Genomic DNA, 10,740 nt, shown 5'->3' with positions numbered 1-10,740 from the left:
CCTCCCTCTTCCATCCAACCATCACACTCCTCCGTCCCCATTTCCCTCTGCCTCCTTGTCGCATTAGCTGTCACTTCACTTGTTTTGTGCCTCTGCAATGCTACTGTCTGCTGCCCCCTGTACAACAGCTCAGACAAACAAATCTATCCCATCTTAATCACCACTGTTCCTTAATTGCTGTTATTAGCCCAACTCTGCGTATTAACTAATCTACATTTACAAACACCATGAATCGGTTTCCTAATTTGCTCCTAGAAAGGAGAATAATAATGAAATAATAATAATGGAAACAAACAAGCTTTTAAAATGCTCAAAAGATTTTACTTTTTAATTCAAATCACATTCCATACTCTGGTGATGACAAACAAACACATGGAGGAAACACAATGGTACAGAGGAAGAATCACAGATACATAGAATTCTCCAAACAGACAAATAAATAGATACGAGTTTGTAACCTTAGATATATCAGGATAAGATATCCCTGAAACAATGTGGTTATATAAAGTTAGAAGAAAAAAAGTCCTTCATGTTCACCTATTAGTTTAATCAGATACGTTACCGGATCCAACTAATATCATTGTTTTGTAAACAAAACCACATTTTCTAACAGCAACAATTTAGTTACCTCAATTACTTGAAATGCTTAAGTGGACCTTAGGATATACTGCCTAACTACTGTATATACTATGGGGTTTCTACTGTATATAACAATGTAACTAAATATGTATTCTAAATCTAACCATCTACGTAAACTACTTCTACACTTAGTATTGAGAATTGTTAGCATTAAGTTTACAATAACTAATATAACTTAAAAATGTATTTAGGGTTCATCCAACAAAGAAGATGAAGGACATAATAAATCAATAATATTTGCCAAAATATTTCTAGCATATGGCGGGACTCTATAGTTCCTAGGTTATATAATGAGAATGGTTGACGTGTGTCTCTTCAGAAAGCTCATTCAAATAAAAGAGTAAGTACGGTACAGTTTGTTTGGAAAGAATCCACTTAGAAGTCTCAGTGTATATAAAGATAGGTGGCAGTTGGAGACTCCGTTGAGAGATCTTGGCAGTCAGAAAGCAAAGCAGAGTTATAAAGAGGCCATTGGTCGAGTGTTTTCATCAGAGTATTTGGATGTGAGATCTCATAGTTTATATTTAAAAAGTTCTGATTCAGTGTAATTCATTTAGCTAGATTGATGTTGTTGTTCAGTTGGATTGTTGCTGTTGTTGCTGCTGGTCAATTGTTTGTTGAGTATTATCCTGCTCCTGCTGCTGATCCTGCTGCTCCTGCTGTGAGGTGGAAGTCTGGGTTTCCGATTCACATTCAGTGCTGGTACAGCCACACTCTTCTGCATAGAGGTAGGTATAGACAGAACTGGTTCCATCCAAGCAGTTGAGAGTTACTTTCCGCTTGCTGGTCCTTACTTCCTGACAACAGCTGCATTTGTGCTCCATTGTGTTTGCCTCAAGAGAGTACCTGTGAGAAGACCACAGTTAAATACAGTGCTACGATCAACATTTTTAAGAGGAAGGAGCAGGCAATCTGGCCAAATATGAATCAGGATTTAACCTCCTAAACCTAATCTACCACTGCCTAAAGCATAGTGTTGTAATACAAAAGCCAATAATGGTTTAATAGGAAAGTATAATCCTGTAATAATCCGGTGGTTCCCAAACAGGGTGTAGCTAGGTATAAGGATGGGAGCCATGGATTGGAGCTCCAGGGCCAAATTAAGATATTGATGGTCATTGTATTGTGAGTAACCAGTATTGGTGGATGCCAATCCTAAATGTGTGGACAAAAAGAAGCCCATCTGTACACCACCAGCACAATTTACTTTTTTCTCTGAATTTCTCAATAAGGAATGTTTGGCTTAGGTGTGTTGTGAAAACAAATGCTAGTACCTACTGTAAGGGCGCCATGATTCAAGACAGTTTACCCAGCCTGTAACTTCACAATTAGGAGCTGATTGGCCGGTTTATAAAGTACCAGCCACATTAGCACTTCACCGAGCTTATTAAATCTGCCCCATATCTAACTGGTCTCTCTTCCACCTGCCAGTTTAAGCTGTATTAATTATTCAAAGTATATGGAGCGTGTGTTCTACTGTATATTTAACACTATGATGTGTGTTCTCTACTGTATATGCAACACCTACAGTAACTAGTATTGCCACCGTTTCTATTTAATACTGAGCTCACTGTAGGGAACAGTCACACACTATAGCAGTTCACCTTAGTTGACACCGGAGATTTGTGGACCAGAGTGACTACTGGATGGAATAATCTTGTTGAGATTGTAATAATTCTCAAGAGCATATCTGCTTGGTTTATTGTTGGTATGACAAGGTCCAAATGGTTAAGGTCAAAAAGTACAATAACCCCCTTCCTTGTCCGTGTAATGATAAAGGGACAGATCGGACCTTGTGATACCTGAGAAATATAACCAGTGTTTTTCAGGTCTTTACATTCTCTTAAAAATTAAATCAGAGATCCATCATGAGTGTTTTTGTGTTTTATGTGTATTTACTAAGAAAACAGGGCTTTTATATTTGTTCCAGATGTGGGTCTAGATTTTATCAGCTCTGATAATAATTGTAATAAGTGATATTTCTAAGTCACAGGTGTGATGCCCGCCTTATGGTTTGAAGAAAAAAAATTGTGGCAAAAAAGGTTTTATGTGATTTATAACTATTGGCTCATAAATGTACATGACTATAACTTACATGGATGTGGTCATACAGCCTCCTCCGCAGTAAGACAGCTCCACAGTCTGGGCAGACTTACAAAGGCCAGACTTGATTTGTTTGACTTGCTTATGGGTCTGGCATCCTGATAAAGCAGCTATAAAGTGTACAAAGAAAATATTTATGAACAAATACAGCAGCTGTGATTTGAATATATACTTTTTAAGCACAAATAAATTGTCATTTATTTATTAACTCATTTTTAGATTTTTTTTGAGCTGTACATTGTGTTGCGATAGTGCCATTGTGTTTATTTTTCTTTCATGTGCACACAATGGCAGTTACCATCAAAACCTTGAAAACTTGCCCTTAGGGCTTGTTGTATAATGGACCAGGATTATTTCTATTAAAAATACTCCATATATTCCATGATCATGACCAATTTTTTACTCTTATTGAGAAGACAACTCTGAGGAGTTTAAAAAAACAAAACTTTTCACTTACACTGGCAAGACTCGCAACAGCCGTCGGACTTGATAGTACCCTGTTGGAAAGAGACATAAGTTAGGAATGGTAAAAGAAAAAGGTTCCAATAGAGTGACAATGAGAATCTGCCATGGTACTTCACTCTAAGTCGGTGCTTCCCAAACTGGGTAGTGGCACCCTGGGACGCCTCACTGCTTGGGATGGGGTATAACAGGTTGGTTGTCCAGTACCAAATCAATTAATTTATAGTCAATGTGATAAGCAAACTAGTGCTGGTGGCTGCCAATCAGAAGATATGTAGACAAATTGATAACAGATAAACCTAATTTACTTAATTTAGAATGTTTTTTTTGTATCAAAACTACTTATATATGTGTTCATTTACAGTAGATGACAAAAAGATATATATTATAAACACAAACCTCCAGACATTGTGACCGATTGAAGGCTTGGCATGTCTTGATTACATTTATGATGTCAAGGGAATCAGAACAGGTGTGAGACTGACATTTGTCTTCCGGTGAAATGTACACCTCTCCAGGCTGAAATATACAATAGAGACTATGAAGATTGTTCAGAAATGTACAGTATACAGAATGAGGAAACACTACAATAAAATACAAGCAGTACTAAGCTGTTTCTCTGTTCATGATGTAATAAAGCTTCCTGAGAAATGTTACTACAACTTTTAGATTATTACATCATCTATCTAAGATCTCAGTCACTGACAAAAAATGTGCAAACATTGAAACGTTGGCAAATCAGGCCGATTCTTTTTGACTGAGTGCCGCCGCATCAGGAAGTATTGTCAGTAGCTCCGGTCCGCTGGGGGTACTTATCGGAAGGCACCGGGCACAGTCATCTTATTCTATATGCAGAAAGTGCCAGAACCGCAAAACCCCCTATTTGTATATATACATATTTGTGTATATATATATATATTATATATATATATATATATATATATATATATTCCAACAAAAAAACACGTCACTCCGGGTCTGGTGAAATAACACAAGGTTTACTGCGTACTGTCTACGCCGTTTCGGGCTGGGCCCAGCCCGAAACGGCATAGACAGTACGCAGTAAACCTTGTGTTATTTCACCAGACCTGGAGTGACGTGTTTTTTTGTTGGACTGCATTTGTTGGTGATTCGTCACCCTCAGCGCGGGCACCCGGGCAAGCTACATAGCTGTACCTGTCAGCAGGAGGAGTTGCCGGACATCACCCCATCTATATATATATATATATATATATATATATATATATATATATATATATAATTTTTTCCTTTTGTACTTGCAATATACTTTTATTACATGATATGTTCTCAGAATGGGAGCACCCCAATCAAGGGTGCAACTACTATAGGTGCAGGGAATGCAGCTGCTATGGGGCCCAGGGCTTATAGGGGCCCTCCTTCCCAGTCAGGGTAACATGCTAAAACCATTGTGTGGTATATAGGGGACCCTTTCAAACTTTTTCTATGGGGTACTGTATATATATATATATTTTAGTCATATGGGGATGCAAACCAATCATTTTTAACATTTCTCTATGCTGTACGGAATACTGTAACATCTCGATTATTTCCATGCCAGCTCCATTTCTGCTACCTGCACGAAGCCAGACACAGTGACGTACCTTCATGAGTTTTGTTTTGTTGCCCTCTGTTTGCAATACACAGGCGACCTTTACACATTTTCCACAACACTCTCCTGCTGTTAGCTCATATTCAAAGCCCTGTGGTAATCAAAAGGATGGTTCATTAAACCAAATGCATAACATCTGTTGGTCATTATTACGCTGTATGTATTTTTTGTGTAGTCATATCTGTTAATGATGAAATCAACTCACAGACTCGCATTCTTCCAATTCACAGGTTCTTCTGACTTCAACGGGGACAAATTGATCCTCAATCTTGTCGCACTCATATTTGACACATGGCTCATCAGATGGGCTCCAGGTATCTCCAGGCTGTAAATACAGTATATGAAGGATATGATGTTAATTTTAATTAATAATACTTTCCTAAGTCATGTTCCGATCTTTCCAAATATTTCACAAGAATCTCAATGGCACTGGAGCAATATATTATTAATAATAATAATAATAATAATAATTTTATTTATATAGTGCTTTTTCTCCAATAGTTAATTGTTAATTGTTAATGTTGACCTAATAACTACAACCCATAAAAAGGTGTGTATATAATGTGCAGGGTAGTTGAATTATTGACTACCTTTCCCAAAGTACTGTACAGTGTCATGTTGTATAAGTGCATAAGCATAGGTATGTACATGGAACATGGAAGGATGTTTCCTATATGTATTACAAATACTTGATGCATAGAGTTCTTTGTGCATGTCTCAAATCTGAACATCTTTTATACTTACATTTTCATATTAAATACAATTGATTTCACATAACAGTACCTGCAGAATGTGTGTAGAATTGTCTTTCAGCTTCATAGAACATGCCACGGATACACAGATTCCACAGCATTCGTCTGCAACAGTTTTGAATTGGGTGCCCTAAGATAAATAGATATGGTGCTTATTAGCTAAGTCAATCTAATAAGATATTGTACAAAAACTAGTAGAGATGTGCAGATCTGGATTTACCCGGATCTCAAAACAGGATCTTATTGGCTATCAGCTGTCACATGACAGCCGGAGAGACAATAAGATCCCGTTTTGAGATCCGGGTAAATTCGGGTAAATCCGGATCTGCACATCACTAAAAAATAGTATTCCATTTTTTAAAAACTTACCGCTGGGCAGTCTTCCGCACTGGAGATAGAGCATTCTTTTGTTGTGCTGGACAAAATAAAGTGTTCACCAGTCTTATTGCACTGATAGGTAGTACAAATGTCGAGAGGAGAAAACCAGGTATCACCAGGCTAGAAAACAAAACAAAATATGAACTTTATAGTAATGTGGATCAACAGGTTGAAACACAATAGAATGTTGGAATATCTAGAGAGCATATGAATGTAGAGTTCCAACTTGATGCTTAACGACAGAAAAAAATACCCCCTTACCTTAATAGTGATAACATTATCATCGTCCATCTTCACTCGGCAATACACCTGTACACATTCACCGCAACATTTTCCCTTCACGTTCTTGTACAAGTATCCCTATCGAGAGCAATGAACACCGGTTATAGCCACTGAAATATACCAAGTCCTTTTGTTATTAAGGTGCAAAGACCATGACAGATATACCACTGACCTCTTCGCAGTTTTTGTTGCAAACCACGGGGTCACATGTGACCAGGTTGAGCAAGCTCTCAGCATCTTTATCACCTGTGCACAGACAGTCCTCACAGGAATCTTTATCTTGTGTGATTTTTTTCCCAGGCTATAAAAACAAAACAAAATAAATTTCCCCTGTTACCTGTGCACATCCAAATGGATGCTTAATATACTCTATAATGTAAACAATGAATATCACTACTCTTTACCTGTTAACATGTAAAAACTTTAAAATAAACGCTACTCACTTGATAGATTACTTCGTGGAAAACACAGACCTCCATTGGTTCTGTTTGAGGAAGATGGAACACATTACAATAGTGTATTATGACACCATAATCATTATAGTCATTACACAGTGCTAGGCAGTTAATCTATACATACATATATACAAATTAAGTATATAAACAATACTTGTTGTAGAAATACAAGTATGAGTTGTGTAAGTCTACTGACAAGTTGCCCAAAACTGGTACATATTCTATATGTACTGTATGAGTTGAACATAAAGTAATAGGAACAAGGAAGACACAGAGAGAAAGATAAGACAGGAAACAAAGAGTAATAAGGGGCCTGAATGTAAAAGCTTACAATTAGGGAGATGGAGCAGATGAAAAAAGTACTGTAAATGCAAATGGGAACGGCATGTAAACAATACAGATGGGCAAAGGGGAAAGTTATATGATGGGATAGTGAGAGGAACCGTGAAAACATGAGTTTATATAAGGTGCACCCTAAAGAAGGAAAGTCTTATTAGGCAATGCAGAGATTTCCTTCGGTAGGATGCAGCACAAGAGAAGTCCCCATTGGCTACATTCTGTCTTAATTAAAATAACAATTGCGCAGATAAAGTGTGCTTGTGTTTCCACATACAGTAACTGAGGGCTGACCCAATGAACCAAAGTTGCCTAATAGCAAATAGTGACATTATGGAGGCATTGCATGCGGCAATGTTTCACTGATGTTACCCGGTATGATTCTCTGGTTGACTTGGTTTAACCTACACAATGGCTGATCTTTGTGTGTACTTGATCATTGCTTGTCAAAAAACACTTGGAGATTAATCTATGATTATTTAGTTTCAATGTGCAGTTAAAGAGAATGAAAGAGCAGAACAACCCATTTAAGTACATTACCAGTAACCTAGTATAGTTAAAACAGTAGCAGAAAACCAAAATAGAAATTCATCAGATATGCCAAAACAAAATCTTAAGTATAGTACTTACTGCAGTCGTATGTTGGGCAGCAATCACCTTCCAAAAGTGCAGGGACAGCTTCAAATCCAAGAGGGCAGCTCTTCGCTTGGTTCAAACAGTAGGTACTGTTACAGCCTGTGGGTAGAGAGAGGGAGAGATCATATTCTAATCTGTTCCAAACAGCATTGACAGTTTTGAATGGTGCATGGCTACTGAGTTCACTTACGGCATTCATTCTGCAGACAGCATGGTTGTTCTGGGTTCGGTAGCTGCACAGTTATGAATCCTTCCTTGTCACATGTGATGGCAGCTGGTGCAGGGCATTTCAGTGGCTCACACTGTACAGTGAGGGAATTTGGTTCACAGACGCACTGTTTGCAATTGCTTGTCCAGGTCTCAGCAGGCTGTAGACACATGAAATATACTTTCATTTTCAGTGTAAGATTTATTGATTGTCAGTGAAAAGATTCCAGAAGGTAACAAAGCCATGTATTGGACGAGGATGGTGCTACATAAGTAAATGTTAAATCTCTATATAATAATTCTGGAAGATCTATCCCATCTCCTCAATGCCTGTGCAGAGGAGGCCTAGGTGTTCAACGCAATGTCTCATACTGTGAGGGAGACAGGGCAGAGCTGCAATAGAGTGGGCGGGGTTATAGAGAATAGCAGATAATGGGCAGGTGGGCCAGCATATGCCAGTATTATAGTAACATTACTAATGCAATGAGAAGTATTTTTTACACAGCCAGGAATATACTGTATACAGTATATTTATATATAATAAAATAAAGTACTGCTACCAAATTTAAATATTTTGATTTTTTGGTGACATATTAGACTCTATATAAATTCTAAAACAAATACAAATATTAAATTTGGTAGCGGCACTACATTTTATTTTATTTATTCTTATTTTAACCCCAGTTCTATTTCCCAAACACACAACTCTAAAACTGTATTGACAAACGGCAAAGGAATACATTTTTAATCCTACTCACACTTTTGGGCATTCCATCAGGTCCAACGCAAGCTGAAATAAATAAAAGGATTATTTTTCTTTATAAAATGAAAACATTATGACAATTAATTAATGTGTAATAAATGATTTAGCAGAAATCAAGAACTTGGGCACGTCAGTCGGTGATGTCATGGATAAACAAATTGTCCTTTTTCTGGCATTTGGTATTTTAATATATTATACATTATATAATGTATACATGTGGGTCTTAGAAACATGTAAGAACTGTAGAGATAAGCAAATCGGCTCACTTGCACCTTTGTAAATGATATTTATTAGATGCAAAAAAGGAAATTAGTAGTCATAGATTGATATGATCTTATAACCAGCCTGGAGTAATGAATGAATGCTTCTAATTAGTCATTGACCTGATTAACCATAACTTGACTACAGTATGTTCTTGTTCATACAATATTATTTATGCCGGGATGCTGTACTGTATCAAATACTTACAGCAACTCTTGACACAGGTGTCGGTATAGGAGTTGAAGAGTGTGGTCCCTGCAGGGCAGAAGCAGCCCTCGGTTTGACCGTTGCTGAGATTTTGTGTGTCTCTGTAATAAGAAAATTAGAATTATATTTCAGCAATATTTCATTTTGATTGACATTTTGGCCACAAGGCTCGAATGTCTGTGCTTTTATCACACTCTCCCTCCGTGCTCTCTCTCTCTCTCTCTCCTTGCCCGCTCCAAAATTAGTATCTACAGTACAGTACTTCCCATATGTATAAAATGAATACATTTAAATCATTTGATGCGATGACTAATATACTAATATATATATATATATATATATATATATATATATATATATATATATATATATATATATATATATATATATATATATATATATATATATATGTGAAGTGTTTCATTGTTGAGGCCAGGAACATTTGTAGGTTATCCTTAAATCCAGACAAGAATATAAATCTTTGAAGCCAAAAAGGGCAAATACTGACCATACTTCAGAAAATCTCATTCATCTTTTATCCAAACCTTCTAATCCAACATAAATTGACAAGGATCCATGGTCCCAGGGGTTATGGCCAAATCAGAGGAGGTGTGGCAATGTCTCATCCCCAAAAGCTGCAGCAGTCTCCTTTCTCTCCCCACCCAATGTGCTGCTGATCTGGGGTTCCACACCAGGGCCCCGCAGCTGGCCAGGGCCTGGCTAAGTAGTACATGTTCTTCCCACCCTCTCAGTGCCCTTAACTAAACTTATACTAAAAATCTAGTTTACATTTTATGAAAGAACAGGTAATAAGTCACTGATTTCTTCAGCTGATACTTACTTGTTATCACAAGTGTTAACATGAACGGGTCCACAAGCATTGTATACCTTTCCAGCAGGGCAGCTGTATGCTATGTTAGATAAAGAAAAATTACCATTAGATTGTAATCTATAGGAACCATCTTTACCAGCCCTACATAAAGTGGTCAGCATCAATTACTTTTCCGTTTTTCTTTTTAATACAATTTCTGCAGTCATAAAATCACATCATAGTTTAGATATTTAAATACAGAGCGATGATTTACCCTTATCAACACTTACGGCAATGTCCAGAAGTTTTTTCTCTCCAGTCCACGCAGATTCCATTGGCAATGCACAAGGAAGCATAAATCTCTAAGCTGGAACACTGCACCGAATCATTGCTAATTCGGCAGGCATCAAAAACACATCCTTCATGGTAATGCTTTGGAGGTATGACTTTGTGGCAGTCAGCAAAGACCCTTAAAGAAAGCAAGGGTGGAATATTACTCTCTATGCTACTGAAATAGTATCATGTTATGATTACTATACACAAAGTAGTACATGAATAAACAGAGAGAAAGATAGCGACATTAAATTAATACAACTTACTCGCTTAAGATCACATCACACAGAGCTGAAGGTGGGCATGTTGGTGGTGGCGTTGTAGGCCCTGTAGGAACTGGTGTTGGTGGAGGTGGTGGAACATTGCAGTATGGTTTGTCTGTCACATTGACCTTCCAGTGAGGAGCCATCTGGGAGCAGTCTTTCACAATTTTACCACTTGGCATTCGGCAGTCTTCAGTGCTATTGTTGGTGCAGTAACCTTTT

The 10,740-nt window shown here is 37.4% G+C and overlaps 1 protein-coding gene across 1 annotated transcript; it reads right to left on the bottom strand.

Moving 5' to 3' along the window:
- Window positions 1-318: 318 nt before the first annotated feature.
- Window positions 319-10,730, bottom strand: LOC146045085 (intestinal mucin-like protein). The gene is made up of 18 exons (XM_083163769.1): window positions 10,522-10,730; window positions 10,213-10,391; window positions 9,953-10,022; window positions 9,112-9,212; window positions 8,639-8,670; window positions 7,864-8,041; window positions 7,668-7,772; window positions 6,690-6,730; window positions 6,419-6,547; window positions 6,226-6,324; window positions 5,956-6,084; window positions 5,618-5,716; window positions 5,040-5,159; window positions 4,827-4,925; window positions 3,604-3,723; window positions 3,200-3,239; window positions 2,735-2,852; window positions 319-1,485 (listed from the first exon to the last, which is right to left on the bottom strand). Exons 1-18 carry the CDS (start codon window positions 10,698-10,700, stop codon window positions 1,215-1,217), a joined length of 2,109 nt encoding a protein of 702 aa, XP_083019895.1. The 5' UTR covers window positions 10,701-10,730; the 3' UTR covers window positions 319-1,214.
- Between the last annotated feature and the right edge of the window lie 10 nt (window positions 10,731-10,740).

The sequence above is a fragment of the Crinia signifera genome, chromosome 11 (genome assembly GCF_055691185.1).
Source record: "Crinia signifera chromosome 11, ASM5569118v1, whole genome shotgun sequence".
In the NCBI taxonomy this organism is placed as follows: Eukaryota; Metazoa; Chordata; class Amphibia; order Anura; family Myobatrachidae; genus Crinia; species Crinia signifera.
The sequence above is the reverse complement of the archived record's forward strand: the minus strand, read 5'-3'. Positions and strand labels throughout refer to the sequence as shown.

Coding starts and splice junctions, on each gene's coding strand:
- LOC146045085 (XM_083163769.1), bottom strand. CDS start 10,700: ATGCCAAGTGGTAAAATTGTGAAAGACTGCTCCCAGATGGCTCCTCAC. Junction 10,023..10,212: donor AAAAACTTCTGGACATTGCC/GTAAGTGTTGAT, acceptor TATCTAACATAG/CATACAGCTGCCCTGCTGGA. Junction 8,671..9,111: donor CACCTGTGTCAAGAGTTGCT/GTAAGTATTTGA, acceptor TATTTATTTCAG/CTTGCGTTGGACCTGATGGA.